This window comes from Acanthaster planci, linkage group LG14 (assembly GCF_054643075.1).
Source record: "Acanthaster planci isolate LZ-2023a linkage group LG14, COTS_SCS, whole genome shotgun sequence".
Lineage (NCBI taxonomy): Eukaryota > Metazoa > Echinodermata > Asteroidea > Valvatida > Acanthasteridae > Acanthaster > Acanthaster planci.
Genome location: NC_141790.1, coordinates 10,904,890 through 10,931,813, shown reverse-complemented (window position 1 = coordinate 10,931,813; position 26,924 = coordinate 10,904,890). Strand labels below are relative to the sequence as shown.

Below are 26,924 nucleotides of genomic sequence, written 5' to 3'. Positions count from 1 at the left end.
TCAGAGAATCCAAGGCATTTGTGGAATATTCCGTTATTTAGCGACAGAAGCTGTGGACAGCGGACAGACTTCCCACTTCCAGCAACTTCTAGTCTAAAGCTTGTGAGTGTCGAGACAAACTTCAATGACTGATCCGTGTTCAGCAATCCATCTATCTTCAATCCAATCATGCATGATTATAATAAATTGACGGAAAAGCAGTAAAAAGGGCAAGTATAAACACATATCAAACTGATGCAGAATCAGCCAACAAGAAAAGGATAAAGAAACCAACGTGCGTATAACCGCTTAAACCACACATGCACCGACAGCTTACTGTATACGATGCCAGTATGCGCCTTGTATGAAAGCCTTCCCTAGTGACTGACAAACTCTTCCTAGTCGTCTTATAACATTGTCCCCACCAACCCAACAAGTGCTAGCTTTGCTATCGACCAAAGCTTTCACTTTAGTTCCAGATCAACCCAGAAGGGAGATCTGACCACCTGAAGCATGAACCGGGAGAATTGAACGCCTGGGGCTAAAAAAAAAAAAATGCACTGGCCAGAATGCTGCTACGAGTTTAGGAGAAAGACGTGCGGGTGGAAGAGCCGCCTCACCTCCGGGATGCCGAGGTTGGCGTACATCTGGAAGAGATGGAAGTACTGGGTCAGGTGTCTGCCGTGCTCCGACACTTCCTTCTTGAGGAGAGACAGGACGGCATGGAGCAGGTAGTCACTCAGGGTACTGGTGGAGTCCGAGGCTTGACCAGCTGAGATTGTAGAGACAGAAAATTGCTCTGGATAAGTGATGCAGACCGTGTTTATGGTAGACAGGCGCTGGTTGATATGTGATAATGACGTAGCACCCCTGGTGCAAACCAATGGTGGGCAAGCGTTTATACGAATACACTGTCTTTACTGTCGGCTCCCGCAAAAAAGGAGTTCCAAATTTCTTACCTGGGCTGAAAGGTCCATCTTGCTGTGAGAAGTGAGCTAGAATTACTATAATCTTGGCAAAGGCATTCCGTACCTAGCACAAAAGAAAGCACGACATGAACTTTCAACCCTTGTATCCGGTCAATTTCTACAGAAAAGTTCCAGGATCCTCAACAATCTCAAATGTGGAGGAAACCAAGTGCCTGTTCTTTGCATATTCAAGAGGGGATCATGTGTCATGTGTAATAAGAGTGGCTGGGCTCCACCTTCCTTAAACCTGCAAAGTCTTCCGCAACCTTTCCACAGATTTCAAAGGATAGAGAAGGGTTAGAGCTGAATTTACAAAAATCATAGTGCAAAGACAAATTGTTTTAAAGGACTCAGGTACACAAACTTCTAGAAACTTCTCTTCTTACCTCAGAGCTGGGGCATTCTAGAAGGTACTCGGAGAACCGCGAGGTGTGGGCGAAGAGGACGTTCTGGGCAAACCACCGGCGTACGTTTTTGCTGCTCCGTAGTAGAACATAGAGTGCGTCGTACCACTCGGTGGCTGGCCCCCTGTGACGATAACAAAAAGTGGTCATTCTAAGGCCTGGTTGGGCAGAGGCCGGGCGGAGCTTAGGGTGGATGTAGGTGGAGGTGCTTCTTGGGAGGGCGGAGGAAGGTGGGTAGGCTTGGGAGGGTGGGGAAATTGGCAGGTGTAGGTTGATGCAGTAGTGAGGCTGGGGGTGGGTTGTGGGTGGGTCATAGATGGGATCATAGACAGGATCACTAGGGTAACTGGTGGGGGGTCATTAGTGTGGTCATGTGGATGGGTCAAGGGAGGGCTGGAATCAGCTTACCGTAGTGTCTTCTTGGTGTGAAAGCCTACGCTGAAGAGGAATCTGGATGCGAGCTGAATACTAATCATGGCAAGCTCTTCTGCCTCAGGACCCTGTGAAATTGAAACCAAAGAAAGAATCTCTGAATTTAGGAAAAACAAAAGCAAAAGTTACAAAAATAGAAAAAGGCTGTCAGCTGGAACTAATTAACAGAGGAACATTTTGCTGTTCGGAAATTACATTACACCCTTAGCGGTGATTTCTGCATTGAAGTAAAGCTCATTAAATCTGCAAGTATATTTTGATTTTTTATTCCACACGCTAAATGGTGTCATTAGCAGCGCCCTCGGTCGCTGATGCACTAGTCCATGGAATCACGTCATAGTGGACGGTTCTTGTACATCTTGTACAGCCTCAACAGACTTTCGACTTCAAAATGAGCAAGTTTTGGTGGTCGGAAAAATGTACGTACCAGCTGTTCCTGTCCCTGGGGCACGCTGAAGAGCGTGGCGTTGCACGTGACCAGCTTGCGGATGAAGAGGAAATACTCGATGCTGTACTGCATGCGGCTGTGCATGAACTGGATGTTCTGGCGCCGGACTCGACGCTGGATGGAGGCTGGCATCTTCAGTAGGATCTTGGGAGCTGAGAGGAAACGCATAGAAAAAAAAATACTGACTTGAGGTGGACTGGAACCTGGAACCAATCCAATGCAGGTCAAGTGTTCTACCGACTGAACTGATGAAGGGTTTCACCTATGGTTCCCTCTGTAGTTACTTTAAACTAAGCGTGTTAGAAACAAGTTGAATTTAGGCTAAGATGGGGTTTGGTCGAGGGCAAAACCGGGGACAAGACTACCAAGAGTGATAACTGAACGTTTGTACAAGCTGAATTCAGGACTAAGTTTTATTGGTGGGGCATCAGTACAGCATATTGCTAGCGGCAGGTTCGAATCCCGCTCCATTCCACAAGTTCTTTTAGGTATACAACCCATGGAGTTCCGGCTTATCGATCAATGGAATCATGGACTTACTGATGGTAAGGTTCTCAATGGACTTTTCCAAATCTTTCTTTGGTGGATCCATGCGCTCATAGAACAGGATGTAGGCATTCCACCAGCGCTTCTGTCTCCTGTAAGACATCCTGGGTAATATCCAAAAGAGAAGAAACCACAAATGACGATACGGTAACATCATCAGCACGCAGGCCTATTTTGAGTATTTATGTTACTCATTCACGCTTCGTGTTTTCATCGTTAGCTGCGAAAATACAAACTGTTGGAGTTTGATGGTGTTACCTCTTGAGCATGTGATCAAAGACTTCTCCCATGTACTCTCCTCCGAAGCACTGGTTCTTCATTTCCTGTCGAAGAAAGAACGACCGAATTCCTGTATCTTTGGCCATGTTCTCGAAACACTCACGTCCTAAATTTGAATCTCTCTCTCTCTGGACACTGAAAAAAGACAATTTTTTTTTTAACTCACAGAATAATTGTTCAAATTGTCGGCCTACCTCATCGTCGTCCATACGACACTCCGTCACTTCCCCGTCGTCGAACTTATACCATTTCCCATTACTGTCATTCCTGTCATGTAAGAAGTGAAAACTTCTGATTGGTTTTATGCACAACAAGGATGCCTGGCAGTGAAAATTTTCAAATTAACGACGACGTGAGGGATATTTAGACCATTTCCTGTTGGACCCATTCGTTCCTTTTAGAGCGGATTAAATGCCTCAGACTTTATTAGGCTTGGTGTACTGTGCTCGGAATGTTGCTCGTCCAGAACGCAATCATACGATTGTTCCTACTGTGAGATGCTCTGATCTCTGCGTAGGCTAAGCTTCGTAGACAGTGGCTGGGCTCACCTCTGCAGGATGTAGGAGTAGTAGTGGCCGCCGCTGGCCTGCCCGCTGTGCACCACCACGCCCACCAGCCGGTACCTGGTGCTGCGGGGCGTCTCCTCTTCGTTCTCATCGCTGCTCTCCCTTTCGTCGTGGATCACTTGACCTGTTCATTGAGAGATGCCACAGGAATGGAAACAAGGGAACGTCTGAGACCGAGAATGGATCGGTACTGTAGCTGAGTCCAGTGACACGACCGGTTGGATGAACGATGACTGGGGAATGCTTCGATCGCGGGTCACCCGACTAGCTTGAGCCCAGCTCAAGACTGGCTGACCTGAGATGGACTTGTTAATATGGAGGTTGAGGGACTAGCAACGGACTTGACCACAACACTAGAATGTTTATGATATCCCGCTGCCTCGAAACTTCAGTTGCAACTCTTGGCCTGAGATTTTACAGGTTTTCTAGGGGGTTTGGGCTGCTTACCCTCAATTTTGGCGAGTCCAGCCACGGTGTACGGGTCCATGTCGAACTCGCGGGGAAACTCAAAATAGTCGTTGAATTTTATTGCACACTCCCTGAAATGTCAAAAAGAAAGGAAATGAGCCACAAATCCTATGTACCTGTAGCCATGACTCCAATCCTAACGCTGTTCAGATGAACTCTTCCTCTACCACTCATCGTTTGTAGATACTCACCTTTCCCAGTCGTAGTCAAACCGTTTCAGCTGGATTGCTAACACACTAGGTAGCTTCTTAATGCACAACCTTTTGACCGTATCAACCTACAGAAATATTTAGGAAATAATAATAATAATAATTTATTCATTTACAAAGCGCAAATTTCAAGCAAATATGTTCCAATGCGCTGTACAATGAAGTGTGGAACAATGAATACATTTAAACATGGTTGAGCCGATGGCATACAAGGGCTCCTCGGGCAGCCGCCAAACGACCCACATTCACCAACATCGGTAAAGGGGAGACAGTGAGAAGCAGTTACAGTTTCAGAGGTGGGAGGAAAACCCCAGAGGAATATTCTGGGTAAAACCCACGGAGTCAGGTAGGGACTGAAAACCCAATCCACATGTGGACCGGGCCGGGAATCGAACCCGGGACCACAGAGGTGGAAGGCGAGGAAAGAACTACCTTGCCAACCCTGACTCCCCACGGTGTACGGGTCCGTGTCAAACTTGCGGGGAAACTCAAACGAAATCAGTACAACCCTGACCAGGAAAACCCTGACTAGAAGAATTAAAGGAACAATTTTGTGCAACGGGTTGAGCTAGCCCCCAGCTAGAAGAGGAAACTGCTCCAATGAAGTATGCCACATGGCATTTGGGGGATTGAAAGGGAAGTCCAGTTCACTTTTTCTAGAGATTGCTTCAAAATAATATACAAGGCAGTAAAAAAATGATACAAGCATAAGAGGTAAGGTCACGTGGTGTTTCCACTTTAAACGCGATCCATTTCGGGGGGGGGAGGGGGCTGAATACTGTTGAACAGTAGGCCCAACGCTTTGATCGTAACTGACAGTGTCGTGGGAGTGTGTGGGAATCGCGAGTCTGGACGGGCTCAGACAAGCTAACCTTTTTGTTGCATTTCTCGCAGTGGTAGGCGTTGGCGCCCTCGAGCAGGTCCCCCTTGACGTACTGCTCTAGGGAGTCAATGAGGTTCTGGTGATTGCGGATATCCACGTTCAGGGTGGTGAAAGACTCCTCGCGGGAATACCTGCTCCGTCCAAATAAAAAAGATGAGAATTTCGGGTGACAAGGAACAAAAGAAACCTAGAAAAACTTTCTGTTTAATGTGGCATTTGACCAAGCCCTTCCAAGACTAATTGGGATTGTTCCTGTAGGGAGTTTGCATGGCTGCCATCTTGCAGGCCAGTGCTTTTGTTCCACAGGGTATGCACAAAGGAGGTTTCCCAGTGGAACAAAAGAACTGCCCTGCAAGATGGCTACCATGCAAAGCCTCTATTGTGTTTTGTTTCATTGTTAAACACTTTGAGGAATCTCAACTTATATTGTACTTTACATAAGATGTGTTATTTCTGTTATTTTTAGAGATTACTGGCGGATGCACAACTGCGGAAGGTACGTGGAAAGAATGGACCCACCTGTGCGGGCAATCTTTACAGATTTTTTGGTCTGCAAAAGAACCGCCCATCACTTTGGCGAAGACAGCGTTGGCTCCAAAGGCCTTGAGTGCGTCGTCCAGGCTGTCCACCAGACTGTTGAAGAATTCCAGCGCGTCGTGCTGCTCTCTGAGGTTGACCGGCTCCCCCCAAAGCCTGTGATGACGACAAAAGAAACCCGATATGAACAATCGACCGAGTTTCTTCCTTCTTGCTCTGGGACCACCAGGCGCAGCCGTAAAAATGACCGCTGCTTCGCCATGTGGTTGGCATCATGGGTCCGTCGAGTTTTGTTCGTGTGTTTTCACCAATTACTCAACTTCAGATGTCAGCATGTTCTCCGAGAGAAGACAGGTGTCAGACATACAGCCTACAGTTGAAATATACGTCCTAAAAGCCACTGGTTAGATCAAAGGGCCCCCCAAAAGATTAAGGAAACCACATCAAAACTCAGACCTCTTATTTTAAATGCCTAGAAAGCTCCCAAGATGTGACCTGACCAGGATTTCTCCCTTTAAGAGAGGACTAAAAGACGGTCAGTGGCTATTTGATCCAAAATGTCCCCCCTCCTGGCCACAGCCCCCTCCGATTACTCACTTGAAGTGCTTCCAGAAGCCCCTGGGGATGTAGTACTGGAGCTTGCTCTCCGAGAGGTGACCGAAGATGGCCTGGACCTGCTTCAGGAGACAGAGGTTGTACTCCTTCCTCTCCTCCTGCTTGGTCAAGTTGGTCTGACCCTCCGGACTTCCGCCGTGCTCCGAATCCCCGACGTCGATATTGGTCTGTTCCAAACCAAATTTGGGCATTGAATAGAACGGGAAATTTTGTTGTCTGCGTCATAAGTGCAGAGAGGCATAAAATTTGCAATACGGTGCACCCACATTAACCCAAACCCTCCTCAATCCTTCACCTGTTGGAGGACTTAGGGGTGTTAGGGTTAAAGGCCTACTTCTGATTAATGGTCCAGCAACGCACTATGCAGGCAACAGTGCTGTGAAGACTCTGACATTCAGTGAAACGGGGGTCCGTGAAAATCGACAAACAGAACTGCTTTTTCAAACATTTTTGGCATCCCGTGTAGTGACGAGAAGAGAAAGAAAGGCAAAATCTGGTTCAGACAGCCTGGACACTATGATGATTTTAGAGCCGTGTGTGACCATTACGTAACAGTGTGGGATGTCAACCTTTTTTTTATTAAAACCATGCGGAGCACACTTCCATTGATTTGAGATCTCTTTCCAAATTTAGTTCGATGAAACAGCTGCAAAAAATGTCTCATTGGACTTGAAGGTACAACAAGGCTGTTCCATTTCCAGTGGGTGGGCTCCTCACCTCTGTGTCCTGTTTCTCATCGCCAGAAAAGTCGTCATCGCCGTCTGTGGCTCCGCCCTCCGAAGCGAGAATGGCCAATCGGATATCGGGTACCATGTACAGCTGTAAAAGATTGACATTTTGGGGTGTGAAAAAGGGATTAAAAAATCCCGGTCTGATGTTGATCGAGTTCCGAGACACTATTTGTGCTCTGAACGGTTTTTATTTTAAAGTTAACAACCCTTCAACTGTATAAGTAGAGAATTTCAGAGTAAAAATCTTTCAAGTTGCATGTAAGAGCTGAAAATCTGTAACTACAAAGAAAGTTTTCTGAAGCCATCTTTGCACCCATACCTGTTGGAGTACGGAGTTCATGTAGCAAGTAGCTCCCGCGTTCTTCAATCCAACATACCCATTGTTCGGTCGTGGGCCAACCGGAGGTAGGTATTCCCACTCTGTTAGTGGGGCCTCCGTGCCTGATAAATAAGAAGGAACAGAAACGCATGAGTTGCTTCAACCATCTGCAAAACATAAGCTTGTGCTTCAATTTTGGATAAGTCTATTCCAAGGCCTGTTGAACGTTTCATGGCTTCTGGCTGAGAATGTTCTAAAACAATGTGAAACCGTGAAGACTGTCGATGCAGGGCTTTGGGATTGTACTGACCAGCCAGTCTTCCTTTCCGAGAGTCTTGCTTCAAGTTCTGTTCAGCTTAAAGTAATGTGACACTGGCTGTCTTCACAGTGTCAACGTTTGCTAAATTCGGGGAACTTGATCACAAATTTGCCTCGTGGTGAAGCTTAAAAACCAATCACAGAAAAAAAAAAGGAAAAAAGGGGAGGTTGGTCTTTCCCGGGATTACCTACCTGAGTAGTACATGTCCGTCAGCGTGTCGGCCACCATGCGCAGGTTGGGCACGCAGTTGTTGCAGAGCGCCACCAGGAGGTCAAACGCTGCGTTGGTGGTGGGCGGAGTGAAGCAGATGGGCCGGATGGGGTCCAGCGGGGTCTCGGCCCCGTTCTTGCGGGTCTCCACAAAGATCTTGGAGGCCGGAAACAGGAAGTCTTCCATGAGCTCCTGCAGACAAATTGTCATCAAGCATGCCAAGAATTTCACCACAGGAAAGCAACGTGTAACACTTCTTTGGGGATTTAGGTTTGTACAAGTGGTAGGTTCTGCATTTTTCACATCTGTGACCCGGGTTCGAATCCCACCCAGGCCGATATGTGGATCAGGTTTTCTGTCCCTACCTGATTCCAGGGGTTCCCCCAGAAGGCTTATCGGGAGTGTTCCTCTAATTTCTAAAACTACGCATTCCTTCACTGTCTTCTGCCACAAAGCCCAGAGGGAGAAAGCTCTTTGGTAACCGGCAGGGCTTCCCTGGCTCAATAAATATCTCTTTCATCAGATACCATCTTTGTAGGAAAATAACAACTGTATATTCAACGACATCAGGCGCGTGTGCCCGCAGGGTGCAAATGTTTTTCACACAGGCGTGTTGATTTAAATATCTTCAAAACACAGTGCAGTCCCAGTGTGTCACAACAATTTGACGTCAAAATAGCAGATGCAACGTGGCAATCTGTAGAACGCAACGTCATTTGAGAGAGACCTACAGAGGGTCAAAGCCCGCATGTCCGAGTCCCCGTCTTACCTTGATGAGTTGGCAGCCGTCCTTCTTGGAGCCAACTTGGTACTTCTTCTCTGACAGCATGAATGCCAGCAGCTCCTTGGTGATGCCCAGGTGGCCCTCCAGGAGCCCCTCCTCGCAGTAATTCTCACCGGTACTCAGCACCAGGTCCTGACAAATAACACAGGAACGACAGTCGGTTACCGCTGACGCCACTCAAGGAGGGCGCCCTTTAATGCCTAAGGTAGAACATCCGCTGAAGCACAGCTCTCGCTGTAGCAGTGTTTTCCTGATCGTGGTAGGTATTTGCTAAAGGCAGTGAATTCCCTGGGCTGTAACGATGCAGTATCTGCCATTTCCAATCGTCCAAATCAAACACTTCTTAAACTGAAAATGTAATTTTTAAATCCGTCATTGATTCAAATCTAACCGGCGGTTATTTCTGTAGATGCTTTCTAATCTCACATGCTGTACACACGAATACACGCTCCAACATTTAACAAAAGCAAAGTGAAAAACGATGACTGGGAACAGACTAGGAACTTCCGGGGTCAATCCTCAAGAGCTCTGTCTTCGGGGAAGCCGGCGGTACCGCCGTCCCCCGTCTTCTTACCCTGATTTTCTTGATCCAGTCAATCTCGTTGTTGAGCAGGATCTCGGCATTGGGCATGGCAGTGCTGGTGGCAAAGGCGTAGTTGAGCAGGCGACAGAGGAGAGAGAAGTACTCGGAGCAGTGCTTGGAGTGCTCCTTGGCTGTGCTCTGCTGGTGAGAATTCAAATAATTGTGGGTAAGATCCGTTACTAAGTTGTTCATCAAAATTTGTCCATGGGAGAAACCGGACACAGAAAAGTATTTTGACATTGTCCAATCTTGACCTACTATTTACTGAACGCCAAAGTATCAAGTTCTTCGAACAAGCAATATTGTGACATGGGATGTTTACAATGTGTGTCAAGTTCTGATCTGCTATGTCTCAAGATGCTGATATAGCATGGGTCGGCCAGACATCGTGTCAAACTCCAATTAACTTCAATCCTTGCCAATTTGCAGACTTTCAGGAGTCCAATTTGACATAATAGAATGGTTGGCCGACAAGTACTCCACGTTCAAACTACAGTCGAAACTCGTTAATAAGATCACAATTAATGAAATCTTCTCCTTGTAACAAGGGCATTGTTTAGTCCCACTCCTTTGTTCTGCACTGTTTCCATTCCCCATCATACAAGGTTCTCCGTTTAATACAACAAAACGATCTGCAAAGTCCAGGGAACCTCTTGTGAATGAGATCTGACTCCATCTCGTCCTCTGTTCACTACAAAATCCAAGTTCAAGTGGTTTTGAAGCAATGAAGTGAACAGCAAGGGGGCAGTTTTGGACAGAGACATTTGTTTGGGCTCTTACCGGTAGAACGGTGAAGCACAGGGTGATGAAGAAAAACATGGGCCGCTGGCCGCTGGAGCACTTGGTGGCCATCAGCAGGAACTGGTCCATGGCGGCCATGCGAACCGGCCGGCTCTTGGCCAGGAGCAGCAGGTCCACGATGAAGCACTGCCAGGGCTTGTCCTTGTTCAGGGCGTCCAGGGCGGCCGGGCACAGGGCCAGGCAGACCGACAGCACCTCCAGGGCTTCGCGGCACAGGGCCACGTCCTCCCCCTCCGGAATTCGGGCGTTGTCCTGGACGATATAAAAGAAATTGAGACAGTTCAGTGGGGGGGGGGAACCATCAAGGAAAGGGGTAATTCGAACTGATGATTTGGTGAAACGCAGAGAGAGTGGAATGGGCTTGGAAAATGTAGGTATCTGACGTTGTACTATCAGGTCCTACCTTTTCATAGCCTTTGTGAACCTCCTCATTGGAGCTGTGCAATAGATGTAGACAGCCACATCCTGCTGACCAGGCTATCTTCTGCACTGCTTTGACAACACTCAGATCTGGAGAGTCCACTTTCGCCTGCATGGGGAGGGGGGGATCAGTCCAAATGAAGGATTAAGTTCTGCTTTCAAGAAAACGTCCAACAGACTGTACTTGGTAACTTGCAAACAAGTGGCAAGGATTTGAGAGAAGCTACCCACCCCTTCGGCCGCATGCCTGCCTAGCCGGACGGCCACGTTCCGCAGCACGCACTCGGCGTTGGGGCTGGGGATGTGCTGCATGGCGTGCTGCAGCACCACAGCCTGGTTGTGGACGGTGGCCGAGACCTGCGGGTGCTGCTGCTGTTGGGACTGGGAGCCCGCGGCGTCCGGTGACTGCTGCTGCTGTTGTTGCTGCTGGCAGGCATCTGCGACGAAAGCGATCTTGGCGTAGCCCACTGTGGTCAGCATCAGCTTGGCGATCTTTAAGACCACCTGAAGTGCAAGCCTGCGGAGAGGTGGAAAACGATTGCAAAATTCACTTCAGCCAATCAGAGTGCAGAAAAGATGCAAGGTATTACGGGAAGGATTTGACATTCTTTCACAGCCGTTGCCGGATGTTATTCATTTGTGACCAAGAAGTCCATTTCCCAGTAGAGCCCTTTCACTATCACTTATGCTCCCTAAGGGCAAACAGTTGTGAACTACTGCCCTCAATACCGGTCAATATACAAATATTACACCACTCTGTCAAATCACGAACAGCGGAATGGTTCAAGAAGCCTCACCTTCGTGTGTCTGTGTCAGCATTTGGAAGAAAGTTGTTCTTGGTCAGCATGTTCATGACACACATCACACCACCACTCTTTAAGAAATTGTACTGCAAAAAAAACGAGAAAACACACCGCCATAAATACTTGTTGATGACGTAACTTTTGTGTCGGGGAAAGATGGTGACAAAAAAGAGAGACAAAGTACCAATAACCAGCATCAAAAACAGACTTTTAGAGATGCAAGCTGACAGAGGAGCAGAATAACCTTTCCCGGTCAGAACTTGGATTCCGAAAAGCTCCCTCTCATTTTATGGGGAACATTCCTCACCTGGAACTCGAATGCTGCTTCTCCATGAGGATTGTTGGCCGGCATCAGTAGTGCATACAGGACCTGCCAGAGTGACAAAGACAATACACATGGGTTGTCAATTAAGGCTGTGCATTTACGGGTATCGGGGTAACCGGTTATCCGAAAATTACTGTTTGTGGGTATCTGCATCCCAGCCATAGAGTTTAAAGAAAGTAACACTCCTCTGTTTTGCAGAGCTCTACTTCTTTGCAATTTGACACTTGTCACGTTTGGAGAGACAGATCTTACCTCTAGGTGGTACAGTACTTGCGATTGGGAGGAACCGAAGAAGAGGGATTCTAGAGATGGTGAGGGCGACTGATCCCCGAGCTTGGTGCTGTTCCTGCAGACCTCCGCCAGCATGTCCACCGTGGAGGTGTCTGTGCGGACAGAATATTTCAGGCTTGGAAATTACAGAAGGCTTTCTTACAAGTGGAGTGATGGTGCGGATCGGATATGACTTCTAGACATATTAACTGAGCGTTGCTAAAATGTCTTAAAAGTTTTTTAAATTTTGAGACGATTTCGCCGCCTTCCACTTCTGTGACCAAGGTTCGATTCCCATCAAAGCTGACTTGTATTAGGCTTCATTCCAAGGCAGACTGTGTGGATCATTTCTCTGAAATATTCTCTGTAGGACTCGTCAGGATTCCAAACGTGAGGACCCAGCGACTTATTTTGTGTTTTTAACTTTCATCAATTCACATCTAGGATTAACCGATATCAATGTTGAAAATGACAGGAGCGCTTGGGTTCTTACCAGCGGGGATGATTTTCAAGAGTGCCCTGGCACCGTCCCGTAGAGGGCTGATCTCCAGAGAGCAGCCCATGTCGGCCAGGTGAAAGATGAAGTCGGCGTACTTGTGCTGGGTGGACATGAGCTACGGAGCAGAGTACGGAGGAGAAATTTTATCAATGAGATCAGACTTGAAATCCTACTGCGTCTATGGCATGTGGCTGCTGCCACTAGCTACTGGCTTCAATAGATGCACTTGTTACTTCTAGCCACAGTAAGCCAGTTTAGATGCGACTCAATTTTCAACAAAATGTGCACAAAGCCCAAGCTTTGTAGCATGAATAATGCACTAAAATGACCATCCTTTGAACTTTGAACAATTCATGACATGTTGATTCGCAGTTGATTCCCTGGATTCCCTTACCACTCCTGGTAGGCATTTTTCGGCCTCAAGGTTGGGTCCCTCGCTGGGGTGGTGCGGGGAGCCGGTGGACGAATCGGAGGAACTGTCCGGAGAGGAGGGCATGTTGGTCCCCACTGGGCAGAGCTTGGCAGTGATCAACTGCAGAAACCCCAAACCAAGCAAAGAATACTGTAAACAACAGCTGTGGTCCTCACATGCAGACAAGAAGTCTTCATAAGCACATCAAAAGTCCTTAGAAGTCAATCAGAAGTCCTCACAAGCCCATAACAAGTCCTCATAAGTCCTCAAACGTCAGATCAATTCTAACCCATTCAAATGAACTGCAGCAAAGGAGTTCCTTATCATGACATGTGGCTTTAATTGTGATTGACTGGGGAACTAACTTAAGGACTCGTGATGGAGTTGGTTACAATAACTGACGCGAAACAAAATGGTCTACAGAGTTTAAAGAGAGCATTGTTACAAATCTTGGAAGACCAACTCACAGTCTTGTCTCGGAGGGGGATCTTTCCCACCAGCCTCCGGTCCTCAGTTGGATCTAGTAGCTCTCCGTTGACGTACAGGTCCACCCTGGTGGTAGCCGTGTTAGCTTTGACTCTGGAATTCAACAAAGAATACAACAGTGCAAACATTTCTATCACAAGAAGTTGTATGCACTGCTGACCAAGCAGGCCCCCAGTGATGGACAACACATTCTGCCGACTATTGTTTAAAATAACAGGCTCTTGATAATTTTTCAATAATAACTACCACAATGGCTGTGATCAGTGATCCTTCATTGGTTTACGGACACCAAAACCTGCATAGTGGATGGTGTGAACCAGCGTTAGGATCACTGATGGAGACCCCGATCCATGTGAGACAAACACACCCAATGTACTCCATCATCACTGTCAGGTGGGAGTGAAATGCTTTTGTACTCGGACCTGTCTACCGAACTTGTATCCATGGACTCTTGACGGGCCTACCTCTGTAGAATCTGTCTGCGGACGGACGCCAGCGATTCATTGGTGTGAGACCAGATATCAATGTCCTCTACCTGACGACCCTGGTTGGGAAATCGCACTAGTAACGTGACGTGCTTGCCTCGGTGTGCTCTGAAAGTACAAGATAAAACCCCCAAAGTGTAACTGCGTGTAGCACCTTGAAATCAACAGACATGAGGGACTGGAAAGTGTGCTAGCCTGTGCCAAGCAATTTGGATTTTTGTCAGTCGAACAATGGGGCATGGCATACACCACCACACATTTCAAGTCCGGTTACCCCCCCTCAAAACTTCCAAACTCCACCCACCTTCTCGCCATGTATTCCAAGTCATTTCTGAGCAATACCTCTCCCCCTTACAATCAAGCCCCGCCTTCTTCTTGCCCCCCTCCCACACCCACAGCTCCCCAACTCCGCCCCACCTTGCCATGGGTAAGATGGTCCTTTCCTCCGTGTACTCCAGGTCGTACTCGCTGATGTACTCCCTCAGCACCGTCAGGACGCGGGTCATGCGCACGGCTTCCTGCTGGACCTTGTCCGGCCCGTCCTTGTCCTCCTGCAGGATGCGCAGCGTGTCGTACATGGCCTTGAGCCGGTCCATGCAGGACTGGATGAAGTCCTCGTGGATGTCCACCTGGTCAGAGGGGAAATAATAAATCCGCACAAGATCAGGAATTGCCTGGAGTGAGGGATTTCTCCAGTGGAGGTGCTCTAAAACAACACAAAAACACTCAAGATTCAGAACAGAAAATCTATTCTTTTCTTTTTTTTCACTAATAGGGGAGCCATTATAATTATAGACCAACCCAGAGAAAAGTAGGAAAAAGGCAAAATTGTGAAACACAACAAAGACATATTTTGAGGACTGACAAGACGAGCTGATGAAGGATTTTCAAAATTGATCACGGTGTAACACGATGTAACATTAGTCACTACATGAACTCTACTGTAATTCTGAGTACACCCTAATCCAACCAGGTACGATTTGGAATCACTTGGCGTTTTAGGGAAACAATGTTTTCCAGACTGGAATGCTTCAGGCCACTTCTTTTGGGCAGACCAGAATGCCTCACATTTTAAAAATGTATTGTTCCAAAGGGAAATTATGAAAATTCAATTGTTTTTTTTTCAAATCTCGGTTTCATTGCCATTTCTGGTTGTACCTCATTTTTACCCCTGTCTTTGGAATACGAGGCTCAACAAAAAGTCACATTTTGCAGGAGAAGCATTTAACTGTGCACTGTTGACCCACAGATAGACATATCTTCATTAAGTTCAACCACTGCAACTCTAAAAGTGCTTTCAGTTTCGGATACAAAGCCTGAGCTGGTGATTTTTTTGGGGGGAAAAAGCCACGGACGTGTACAATAAAATCTGGACTCGCAATGCCCTTAATCAGCTTATACTAGTCATTGAATCCACTCGCGGCCATTTTACCGAGCCGAATACAAAGCTTTCCTGACAATGCCCGCCTTTGTTAATCCTGACGTCAATAGAAGGGAGCAAACCCACGCTTTTGAATTCGGCTCGGTAAAATGGCCGCTGGTTGGCTTCTTCTTCATACAAAGGCGTTGCAAGTCCAGGTTTTACATATGTCCGTGGGAAAACCCCAAAGCTTCCAGAGCTTGCGCGGCTCCCCCCCCCACCGTACCGACCTGGTTGGCTTGCAGCCGGGGCCCCAGGTTGGTGTTAATCTCCTTCAGCAAGTCAATGGCCCGGTTGGCGATCTCGTCCGAGCCGCACAGTACCACCCGCCACAGGTAGTCCTGGCCAATCAGCTCCAGGTCGTCCATCAGGTAGTTGCGGCGCTTGGGCACCAGCTTGCCTTCCTTGGAGTTGACCGCCTTGAAGAACCGGTCAAAGCACCTGGGCAGCAAGGACAAACAGAACACTCAACTCAGCCGGTCTGACGTGAGAACACCGGAAAATCTTACTTTACACAAATGTAACTTGATCCCCCCCCAAAAAAAATGAGTTCTAAGGACCATTTCCACTTGAATATTTTACAGAATGCACTTGAACTCGTTTCACATGACTCTTTTTTGACGTAGAGGAAAACTGACCTAATAAGTTTAGCCATGTTTTCAGGTGGTAATCTTTCTCAAGGAGCTATAAACATGACGTTCTTAGCACACTGATTGAAAGTTAAGAGTATCAACACATCTCTCCTATAAAAATCTCAAGGACTAGGCAAAACGCTACTGTGCATAAAGTGGGCAACAACATAGATTTCCGTGGTCACAGTGAAATTTAGGAAAGGACTCTCCTGACATGAGCATGTTTTGTTCTTACTTGATGCCGTTCTCAGTAAGCAGCGAGGGCTCCAGCTGCAGGATGTTGTTTTCAAAGAAGTCCTTGTTGATCTCGGGGTCTAGGTCTGGTTCGTCTCCCATCAACTGAAGGCAAGAAGGGAGCAATCCGCGGAGATAAGTAAAACAGCATCCAAAAACCCCGAAAAATCTTAAAAGAGCTAGAACGTGAGAAACAGCAGAGCTGAAGTACTCATGAAGCCATTTTGGATGAGATAAATAAATAGATAAACGGCATGTGCGTCCTAATTGTCCATGCTGATGACTTCAAGCTAATTTCCAATCTGGCTCAATGAAAGCTTTACAAAGACCAATGCTTATTATCTGAATAAAAAATCAACAAAACGAGTAACAAATTTTGACGAAAATAAAATATCAAACAGTGCTGTGAAATATGTGATTGCCGAGCTTTCGGTAACTGAGTACCTTCTTCAGGGCAAGCAGATTCACTTCTACAAATTTACCTTGGAAAACCACTTGAAGCAGGCTTCTCTGTCACTGACATACACAGAGTTCTCTGCAAGACAATTCCAGATCTGCGCGGTGGAGAGAGGGAATCCATTTTACAGTCACAACATAAAAAAAAGCCACTCGGACTCCAGCAACAGTGGAAAATATTGGAACAAGTTGAAATCGGTTTCACAACTTTCCAACGAATGCAAGATCGGTCATATTTACTGACCTGTTTCGCTTGAGGTGCACAGAGCCATAGTTGTCCATCTTTCAACAGAAATCTGGTAAATAGAAAAAAAGCCCACAAAACAAGAAATTACTGCATAATTGGACGCAGAAATCAAGGTCAAGTACCTGAACACTTTAATACAGTTGAAAACCTCAGCTCTTTGGCTGGGGCAGCTACTGTATCTGTGAATGGGCCTCAACCTGGAACAAGAGAGGGCGCTATTTCCTTAGCAACGAAGGCTCCTCTGGTACTAACGGCACATCGCTGGTTTCCGAACAATTAAGAAATTTATGCAAGCATTGCCGTACCATCGCTAGTAACAAAATGAATGCTCCTGACCAATGTAGCTCTTTTCAACCGACGAAGGTGTGCTTCTGCTCGAGGCAGATACCAGCTGACAGAGCTCTAATTAACATGTCATGGCCGATTTCTGGTTTGGTGCCATCGCACAGGATCAAGCTAGGTAGAACCATACCTGGGTACTGCAAGCACCCAGGGACTTGCAGACTTCAGAGAGCTTTTATCGAGATGCTTTTATCTGGGAGATATTCATTTTCAAGAAGAGATGTTCGGTTTAAATGACAGGGTTTGCCCAACTTTAGAAAGCCGTTACCTTAGGAAGTTGAGTCGCTCTTGGACTTGCTGTACATGGCTGTATCTATTCTCCGAGGTGACATCATGAGGGTCAAGATCTGGATTTTCTGGGTAGAAATAGGGAAATATCACCAGAAAAAAAATAATTTTCGGCATAGCTGTCCATTCAAGGGTTAAAAACAGAGTTGTAAAAGCAAAGCTCGGGAGTACAACTTCCATTTCCTTTTTCTTAAGAGAACGTGTCCCCCTTGTGTCGTACCTTTGGCTATCTGCCTGGCCTGGTTCATGTAGCTGGAGAGATTCTCCGCCACCAGGGTGACTAGGGAGTGCTTTTGCTGCAGCATGTTGATGACGTCGTGGCGGTACTGCACGTGGGGGCAGCGCTGGGCATGAGTGTAGTTCTGCGGAGCCTGTGTGAGAAACCAACGAACCCAAGAAACTCTTTTCTAATTGGACACTTGGCAATGTGCGAGACATTACGGACTAAAAAATGACACGGAGTTGATGCTCTGCAATTTTTGGAAAGTTCTCAAATTGAATTAGGCCTTTAATGCCGGGATTCTTTTGACGGCGACTGCTGGGCTGTGGTATGCCCTGAATGGAGGGCTTTGTCCAGCAGCAGGCCCCATTGAACCAGCAGCTGCATGGTGAATAGACTGTATGTGTGGTATGCACTAATCCTCACACAAAGCCACAGCTGTGGACGGCTCCCCCTGCGAAGGGTTTAAATCCAGTCCCACAATATTCTTGTCTTAAACGCGAGTGCAAAAGTACAGCGGTTAATAGGCAATAAACAGGCAAACACTTGTTGCTTGTTGTAACGGAAGTACCCACAATGCCCAGGCGATGGAAAGAAAGAGACCAAGAAAATTGACATAAAATTTGACACACATGCAAATTCAACATTCAATTTTGGCCAATTCCATCAGGATAAACATAATGTCTGTCCTGCTCAAAGTTTTGCAAAGACCGCACTTCAAAATATGGATGGTAAGCGTTCTACCAAAGTTTCTGGAACACACTGATTGAATAAAGCAGCCCATGAGCCCGCTGTTCTTTGGTTGTTGGTGACAGACAGATGAAGAATGGAACCATGCTGTGGAATTAGCCATATGAAAAGAATCCTCCATAATGGCATTTGTAAAACTGATCATTTACAAATTGTCACTGTTCTCATGAAGTGACGCTCATGTCCAAAAAATGAATTTTCGTCGATTTCCATTTTTTTTAATACTCTCTTTTACAACACCGTGCTTGACCATTTGGACATGCTCCCACAAACAAAATCTCATTAATGTCATAGTTACATTAATGTTGCCGAGGGCAAACATTTTGAAAACAGCATTTTGTGTTTTCCCGAAGAGATGCAATGCGTAACATCATTTGAACATAGACAAAACATATTGCAAGGAAAGGGCCGAAAAGTACTTCAACCGGGATTTTCGTTTTAACGAAGTGACGTTAACTTTTGCTAATTACTTTGGGCTAATTGACCCCTTTTCATACTAATTTCTCGGGTTAAGTGAATGATTACACATCAGTGAATCATTTACAGGATTTTTGTTACATGAAGTTGTCACAAATCACTTACTGTGGTAGTTTTTACAAAGGAAAAACTTCCCTGGCGATTATCTCGAAAACCTGTTTTTTTCTCAAAAGCCACATTAGCGTCACTTCATGAAAACGGTGACGAAATGTCGCTACGTCAATTTAGAGGCAAGTTTCTAAATAGATTTGCCACACCAAATCAAACATGCCAGCACAAAAATGCTTAAAGGCAGACAAAAAAATTGAAATTCATGAGCACTAAAATGAGAGGGCAAAAAACAATTAATAGACATTCTTAAATCTGAATGAGAACTGCAAACTCGGATCCAGTATTCACCCCTCTAGCTCATGCTGCCTGGTCACTCAAAACAGAAAATTTGCCAGAAAACAGGAACAAAAGACGGGCCAAACTAAGACCACTACTGATTGGGCCAAATGGCAGAGGGAATACATTTCGGAGGAAAAACTTCAACACCGCTTATTCCAAGGGACAGGTTCCACTCATGTCCTGTCCGTCACGCTTCAACCAAACAAGGAAATGAACATCTTGGCTTTGGAGAACTATCTACTTTCGAAGGAAAACAAAAAAAACTAGATCCAGCAAGTAACGTAGCATCCGGAACAAAACATTCCATTTGATTTCTCTCTTTATGTATGCATTGTGAATTTACATGAAAAAGCACTTTGCCTCAACTGACCCACTTTCACAAATGTGAAAATATTTGAAAAAGTAAAAGTCACAAAAGACAGCATGGTGATGCAGCTTCTGAGGTGACCTGTCGATAAATACCAACTCTACGAAGTAATACACTCTGGCGAGCATGACACACGGGACATTTTCAAAACCGGTAATACGCATTCAGTTCGCAACTACTTTCAAACTTAGCAGCCCAGTGAAAGCAAATTGGGATCTTAGTGCCCAAGTCTTGGGGATACATGAGCTGGGAAAAGTGCAGTGCTGTGGCCTGTTTTCACAAACTCCAAGTAAGGCTGCATGACTACTAAAGTTCTGGAACTTTAATGTGTGTGAACAGAACCGAAAAGAGCTTCTGTTGTGAATAAAGCACCGTTGGTGCAAGTTGGACGCATGTTTTCACAATTTTGGAGAACGTTTTCAAGTTCAAAACGTTTGATCGAGAGATATGCACTTTTAAGACCAATTATAACAGAACTGTTTCATTTTCATGTTCTGAATACGGGCCACATACTGTCTCAATCAAAACGTACCTGGTTGAGTTGACTAGTGCGCTGCACAATTAAAAAGAAACACCATCAGAAAAAATAATTTCAACTGCTCATAAATAAGCAGAAACTCAGGAATACTGTTTTTTTTTTACACTTCCATTTTTTTTCTTCGAGATTTTGATGTAACAGTGTTACAATTTTTTCCCAAAAGGACGCACGGAGGAAAAAAAAACACAAAAACAAACAGACGCCCACCTCTCCAAACAGACAACAGATTTCCTTGATCTGCTTCAAGGCCGGGATGACCCACTTGTCTGTCCGCAGTTCCTCCACAAATCGGTCAATCCAGCGAATTTTCTGGGCATCTCGGTCCTGGATCAACAAAAATACAAGCAGATTAAAAAAAGAGAAAAGCTCGCCGAAAACAAAAAGGATAAGAAAGGCAGAAGCACATATCATTCATATACAGTCATGTGACCTTTTTCAAACATCTTTGTCGACTCTGTCCGAGTGCAAGTTATTCCCTTTTTCTAAATCATGGCTGGGATTCCAGCTTCGCCTCGAGCTCAATGACACCGATGATGTTAGGCTTTCTCAGAACCGGATTTCAAAGCTACGGCTACGTCTGTTGTTATTATGTGTCTCAAGTTTTTGCAGCCAGCAAAGATCTAGACCTAGCCACAGCCCCAATTAAATTTGAGTCAGGAGAGGGCATGAGGTCAGAGGGTGAAGGAGCCAGCCGTACCTGGGAGCAGCTGTAATCCAGGATCTTGGTGTGCGCGTGCAGGGCCTGGTCCATGATGTCTGTGGGCACGTCCTGCTGATGGGCCAGCGCCCACAGCAGTCCGAGAACCTTGTGGGCCATCACGCCGTCTTTGTCGTCCTCCGCCAGGCGACGGATCAGCTCCAGTAGCTTCTCCCGCTGCTTGGTGGATGCCGTGGACCAGCTCTCCTGGAGAGTAGAAATGGACAGGATCACTGGTACCCACAGCCCTACCCATGGTCCTCTGAGCGAATTTCACAGAGCTATTAGGCTTTGAAATACAGGCACTGAAAATGCATGCTTAACAGAACTGGGTTACCAGCTAAAGGCAAATACAATGTATATAACATGAGATCGGCTCTCCGCTCATTCGTGATTGCATAAACAGTGGGTAAGCAACATTTTCTACTTGGCAGATCAACGACAGGCGCGGCAAAATCTGGTCCAGCCTCATGGTAGCATGAGGATGTTAAACTCAGCAGGTTAAGCCCAGGGGACAATGACAGCCTGTGACTCACCTGGAAACAGTCAAACAGATGGTCTAGCTGCTCGGGAGAGAAGTCCCAGGCTAGCTTGGCAAGAAGGTCGTGGACATTTTTAACAATAGCTTCATGTTTTCCAACCTAGGAAAATAAAACAATCAAGAAGATTCCATGGCAATGCCACATTTTAACTTCAAGAGATCTTTTAATAGGCAATATTTGAACAACTGTTAATAATTTGTTACTGTGGCAACAGTTACCAAGGAAACTGACGACTACTGGTTCATGACCTGCTTACCTGGGCGGCCCATATATTATCTAGGTCCTCCATCGTCAGCGCCTTTTCCTTGATGACGAACCTCAGGATTTTCTCCAACTTCTCTACATACTGAAGGCCAAGAAACACAGGCATAGCTCTTTAGTCACGTCTTACGGATGATTTGCACTTGGGTTCCTCTTTCTCCAAGTTTTCAGGGCCCTGTTGTCCTTATATAGTCCCTCAGGGCAAATAGGCACGTACTAGTGCCCCCATTACTGGTCAATAGGTGTGTGCTACTGCATGCCATGGGGGTGGATAGATAGCTTTTTTCAGGAATAGCTCTTTGACTTTTGACCTTGTCTTACCTGGGGTTGATGTAGACTATCCCTCAGCACAATTGAAAGCACTTGGTTTTCCTGAATCCATTCCTGAAGACATGAATCCAAAAATTTGAAAGCACTTTAGATACGATACAGTAAGTCGACACTAGGGTGATTTTTTTTATTTGAGGGAAGGGGAGGGAAAGGCTGCTTCATTAAAAAGTTGTATTTTTCTCGCTGTGATTGAAATATTTGGTTAACAACTGATAGGTAAGTTGTCTGTAAACTGCCCCTCGTCCATTTCTAAAACAAAAAGCAAATGCTCTTGTACAGGGATATCGCTGCATTTGCATATCAAAATAGCGTGCTCGATCGCCACACTTCACAGTTGAATTCTGCACATAGCGTGTCTGTTCACAACTGTTGGGCAAATGACAAACCATTTCACAATCATCGACCGGTTCATGGTGAAAGACGAGGGAGAAAATATTAGAAAAGAAACTGCTCCCACGTGACTCCCAAAATGTTAGCGCTAGCAAGAGCACTGGTCTTATTATTGAGTCATTGGAGGTCACGCTATGCACAATCCTTTACTGAGCAGTAGCGTCTTGGGCCAAGACTAGTCTTCACCAGGCACTTATTGTCTGTGCTAAGCAGATCACTCACGGCCATCCTCTCCGCTGTTAGCCACTCCTCCTCCTCCATGCCGCTGTGCTTGTGGGTGTAGTACGACACGCTGGCTATGACCTTGTTGACTTCATTCAAGGCGTTCATCTTGCCGTTGAAGGAGGAGATCTGCAGAAGTCTACGATGACAAAAAACCACAGAAACCTTGCTCAAAATTGACTTCTTCTGTTCACGTTATGCCGACCTTAACGGGGGTGAAAGTGGAATTTTAATCTTTACTTGAAAATTCTGGCCACCGCGTCTTACCTCAGAATCATCTTCAAGCGGAACATCTCCAGATTTTTGATCTTTTCTTCCTGGTTGGGTATTCTCGATACCAAGTTCTTCAGAGACTACAAAAAAAACAAAAAAACAGGATTTAAAAAGAGAGGAGAAAAACGTCACAGAAGACAAGTAATGGCAATACGGTGGTATTTGGAGTACACCTGACAGGAATTAACCAATTCCTTTGTGAATTTATCTTGGCGTACCTTGATGATGGAGGTGAGGGCGTCGTTTTTGGCTTCGTTCTTGGACTCTTTCTTCAACTCCTCATCCGTTAGATTGTCCAAGTAGCTCACAATTCGCTCCTAAGGACGATCCGAGATAACATTGCTTAAAAATAATAAACTGCATCGTACCCAGTAACGCTAGCATCTTGCACACGAGGATTGACTTCCCGAAGGAAACCGACAGCTGAAAAAGGACACGATATTTGGATTTGCGGTCTTTCCGACACAAGAAGTGCTGTTTTGCTGTGGTGTCTATTAACGAAAGTCACACCGGTGATCTTTTTTGCAGTATCCGAAGATGTGTTTTTTTGGCAAGCGGCCGATGGGACAGAAGACAAGGAAAGATCGGGCTTACCACGACCGGCATGAAGTGGCTCTGGATGATATGTGATGTCAGCAGTTCATAGCACTGTCCCCATGGCCTACGAGAATGTCAGAGAGAAAAACAATCTCTTCCATTTGCTTCAAAACGTTAAAAAAAAGACTTTTAAACACGTTCAAATTGTCTCTTAACTTTGGGCGACATACATTTTTTTTTATATTGGCAATGCGACGACCATCATTTACACACTTTGCAATGTGTCTTGGCCACGTCTAATGCAACAACATTCAATCATTTTGTTACTACACCTTGTGGACTAGTGTTAAGCTTATAAACACCTTACCAGCTGACGGCAAAAAGGCCAATTCTTGGGAGTCAACATTTTCTGGGGACAATTATTCTGATCCTTTTTTCCCCCACCCACCTGATGAGAGCATGGATGATGGGTACGTTTAGGGGCTGGGTGTCACTCAGAAACCGCTTCTTGAGGATGTCAAAACCTTGGAGGGAGCCAAACCGGTTGATCAGATCCACCAGCCAGCCCTGTAACCATGGTAGAGGGGGGGTAGAATGATTACCAAATGACCAGAAGCCAAAAATAAAAACAATGAAATCAAAAACCACAGCAAACCATAAATTCCCCCTAAACAAGAAACCAGAAGTTTCTTCTAAGGTTAAGATAAAGAATGGTCCAACCTTTTTCTGTCTATTCCCTATTTTTCATATCTGGGTCTCACCTTGGGTGTTCTGAGATCGGGGGGCCTTGCATATAACTCATTGCTGTTTATCTGCAACAGATAAAACATTCCAAATGTATCATTACTCTGTTTCATGTTTTTGTAAGAAAAGGGAAGATCACGTGACACAACAGATTAAGAAACTACGAGACTCTCTACCAATCGCATATTGCATCTCAACACTTTTTCATTTCAGAATGATGCTTACCTGTGACCCTTGTGGGACAGATTCTGATTGGCGTGTGCCATTGTAAACATGGAACCTGCAATGAACAGAGAAGGCACAGGTGTGACTAATTAATCAGAAAGGGATATTTACGACAATTGGGACTGTACCAGATGTAGTCAAGTATGAGGAGAGTTCATCAAAATCAGCCAATAGCCAGACAGTTGGAGGAAGTACGGTAGTTGGATGAGTACGGCCCTGTTAGATCCTAAGGTGGCTGGCAGGCTGGGGCTCAGTTTTTCATAGTTGACCTGTTTAAACTTCGTAAACCGCTTACTTAAACACTTGTTATTATGTTGTTGCATTAAGCAAAGTTTCTAGTCGAAGAAATTGCCGAAGCTCTGGACTAACAACTCTTGTTTGGAGAAAAACACTACTGGTGCAACTTTTTTAACTTACTTGCACAGAGGGTTGAGGGCCATTGCGAGAAGATCAAGAAGTGGAAACCAGTCCTGTTCTAGCTTGACTATACACAGCTCGATCAGTCGGTCTGTGTTCTTCATAATGCACCGCTACAAAAGGAAAATCAATGCAAACCCCGCACTGCTGCATGAAAAAAACTTTCTTCTGGTTCCTTGGCACTGCACCGGAACATGGGACCTACAGCTCTATCTGCCCCGAGCGGGACCAACAGAGGGTGCCAATTTTCCTCGCAATGGAGGCTCCTTTGTTGGGGACGCACTGGTTCACAAATGACTCTGATAATGAAATACTCCATACCAACATGGCTCTTTTTCAGCCACTGAGGGAGCGCCTCTACTCAAGGCGGATGTCTCATCCAATGGATGTCTCATCCAGTGACCCTCGGGGGAATAACAGAGAATGTCTCCATCCCCTAGATTCATCCTTGCTCTCAGGTTTTCTGCATACGTGAGTGGGTTTTGTGAAGGGAGTTTGCAGTTCAACTCACAGGAGGGCCAATGAGCAGCAATCTCAGAAAAAGCGTGAATTCTGACTTATGTGGTAGGATTTCCCAACCATGTTCTGCTTTTGATCGATGATGCTCGACTTGGTAACGTGGTACTTTCATCTTTGCCCTGAATTCACTGTGCAACCAATAAAGAAACTGCGGAGCTAGCGCAAACTGGGACACTCCACGGAAAATGGCTGAAGACACAACGCTTTAAGATTAGCACAGCATCAAAGACTCCACTATTAGGAATTCGAACTTTCTTAGGAGCAAGACGTAACCCCTGATTCCACAGACAGCATGGCAAGTATGGCATGGCATTCCGTGAATTTCTGGCTGAAATTATGAAGAATTCAACCAACCAGTCTTCTCATCTGTAAGATTTTACTACTTCAACTGCCTTTTTTTTTACTGGATGTAAGAAGAACAATCTTGAGACTACTCACATGGATTTCGAACTTCCAGCCGCTCACGGCCTCATCTGTGAGGATTTTGGTGAAGGACGTTGTGAGGCCATCTCGGAAAAATCGCTGGCAAGGCTCGCTGCGGACATCAGCACCTGTCCAAACGGAACGGACATATTTTGAAGCTTTGTATAAGGACACAAAACACACACATTCAAATTTTCATTACAACCTTGGGCCCGCTAGAAGAGACTGCCCAATTAAGATCTCTGAACATTGATTAACCAAACTCTGAGATTCCCGTTTTGATATCGGTGTTTTTATACAAGGATTTGCCCGGCCCCTTACTCCGCCGTGTCCAATCACACTTTATTCTCAGTGTAGTATCAGAGTTGCAAAAAACCCACAAGCTTGCTCGAGTGGGATTCGAACTCAGGACTTCCTGCTTACTTGTGCAGGTATCTTAACCACTCAAAAAGCAAGCTTGCTTCGATCGTGTGGTTGGCTGGCTGGCTTGCTGACTACGGCAAGTAGTCAACGTTATCAATATTATTGAGTTAGGTGGGAAAAACTTTTTGTAGGGGGCTAATGATGCCTGGGGTGTTACAGGAAGGTTAAAAGAAGGATCTCTAATTAGTGAATTGTTCCTGCACACGGATTACTGTTACTATAACAACTCAAGTAGATTACACATGTAACATTTCTGTGTTTCCAAATCATGGAAGAATCAGTCGACTCTATTTCATTCAATAATCATGTCTTCCTCGGCTCTAAAATCATCAAGCATTTTTGATCTTGGTTATTTAGCACATCTGGTTAAGCAGTACCATAACATACAAATGAATGTTTACAAAAGCAACTGCAACGTTTATTTAGGCGTTGTATGATGGAAGATGGTGCCTCACCCTTCTTGCAAAGGTATATCGCGGCGTCCAGCAGGACCTCCAGTTCCCCCTTGGGTAGGACGGGCACCACCCACCGTGGTTTGTTGATCATGTCGTCTAGTCGGCTCAGCTCGTCCAAGGGGAACTCCGGCTCTTCCAAATCCACCTCCAAGTCGCTGTCGCCACTGCCTCCCTATGAGAAAAATAACGGGGCTACTTCTATGCGGCTATTTCATGGTTGACAAAGACCTTACTTTAATAATAATATGTGCCTACAAAGTATACATATCTAGTGCTACTGCCCCAGGCTCTATGACTACAGCTACTGTTTAGTGTGGTCTTAAC

At 45.7% G+C, this 26,924-nt stretch overlaps 1 protein-coding gene across 2 annotated transcripts in view; it reads right to left on the bottom strand.

Moving 5' to 3' along the window:
• Positions 1-26,924, bottom strand: part of LOC110980959 (ubiquitin carboxyl-terminal hydrolase 9X-like) — a 36,778-nt gene that overhangs the window by 7,380 nt on the left and 2,474 nt on the right. The window contains exons 3-53 of one of the 2 annotated variants that reach the window (XM_022238050.2): positions 26,601-26,772; positions 25,738-25,850; positions 24,781-24,893; positions 24,364-24,418; positions 24,156-24,206; positions 23,843-23,961; positions 23,452-23,518; positions 23,076-23,174; positions 22,852-22,937; positions 22,585-22,723; positions 21,964-22,026; positions 21,638-21,727; positions 21,376-21,480; positions 20,840-21,046; positions 20,350-20,466; positions 17,621-17,771; positions 17,381-17,468; positions 16,768-16,819; positions 16,550-16,621; positions 16,069-16,172; positions 15,432-15,642; positions 14,199-14,410; positions 13,761-13,889; positions 13,278-13,389; positions 12,793-12,930; positions 12,393-12,513; positions 11,882-12,012; positions 11,612-11,674; positions 11,299-11,390; positions 10,733-11,018; positions 10,485-10,610; positions 10,061-10,333; positions 9,272-9,421; positions 8,683-8,829; positions 7,895-8,105; positions 7,385-7,506; positions 7,052-7,153; positions 6,317-6,501; positions 5,702-5,875; positions 5,172-5,313; positions 4,282-4,367; positions 4,070-4,161; positions 3,605-3,746; positions 3,251-3,323; positions 3,036-3,100; positions 2,772-2,881; positions 2,211-2,383; positions 1,760-1,851; positions 1,334-1,475; positions 939-1,011; positions 600-751 (exon numbers count right to left, since the gene is read on the bottom strand). In XM_022238050.2, the coding sequence (XP_022093742.2) occupies positions 600-751; positions 939-1,011; positions 1,334-1,475; positions 1,760-1,851; positions 2,211-2,383; positions 2,772-2,881; positions 3,036-3,100; positions 3,251-3,323; positions 3,605-3,746; positions 4,070-4,161; positions 4,282-4,367; positions 5,172-5,313; positions 5,702-5,875; positions 6,317-6,501; positions 7,052-7,153; positions 7,385-7,506; positions 7,895-8,105; positions 8,683-8,829; positions 9,272-9,421; positions 10,061-10,333; positions 10,485-10,610; positions 10,733-11,018; positions 11,299-11,390; positions 11,612-11,674; positions 11,882-12,012; positions 12,393-12,513; positions 12,793-12,930; positions 13,278-13,389; positions 13,761-13,889; positions 14,199-14,410; positions 15,432-15,642; positions 16,069-16,172; positions 16,550-16,621; positions 16,768-16,819; positions 17,381-17,468; positions 17,621-17,771; positions 20,350-20,466; positions 20,840-21,046; positions 21,376-21,480; positions 21,638-21,727; positions 21,964-22,026; positions 22,585-22,723; positions 22,852-22,937; positions 23,076-23,174; positions 23,452-23,518; positions 23,843-23,961; positions 24,156-24,206; positions 24,364-24,418; positions 24,781-24,893; positions 25,738-25,850; positions 26,601-26,772 (6,390 nt within the window). The remainder of the gene's footprint in view (positions 1-599; positions 752-938; positions 1,012-1,333; positions 1,476-1,759; positions 1,852-2,210; positions 2,384-2,771; positions 2,882-3,035; positions 3,101-3,250; positions 3,324-3,604; positions 3,747-4,069; positions 4,162-4,281; positions 4,368-5,171; positions 5,314-5,701; positions 5,876-6,316; positions 6,502-7,051; positions 7,154-7,384; positions 7,507-7,894; positions 8,106-8,682; positions 8,830-9,271; positions 9,422-10,060; positions 10,334-10,484; positions 10,611-10,732; positions 11,019-11,298; positions 11,391-11,611; positions 11,675-11,881; positions 12,013-12,392; positions 12,514-12,792; positions 12,931-13,277; positions 13,390-13,760; positions 13,890-14,198; positions 14,411-15,431; positions 15,643-16,068; positions 16,173-16,549; positions 16,622-16,767; positions 16,820-17,380; positions 17,469-17,620; positions 17,772-20,349; positions 20,467-20,839; positions 21,047-21,375; positions 21,481-21,637; positions 21,728-21,963; positions 22,027-22,584; positions 22,724-22,851; positions 22,938-23,075; positions 23,175-23,451; positions 23,519-23,842; positions 23,962-24,155; positions 24,207-24,363; positions 24,419-24,780; positions 24,894-25,737; positions 25,851-26,600; positions 26,773-26,924) is intronic. The other variant, XM_022238051.2, reaches the window with a different exon arrangement.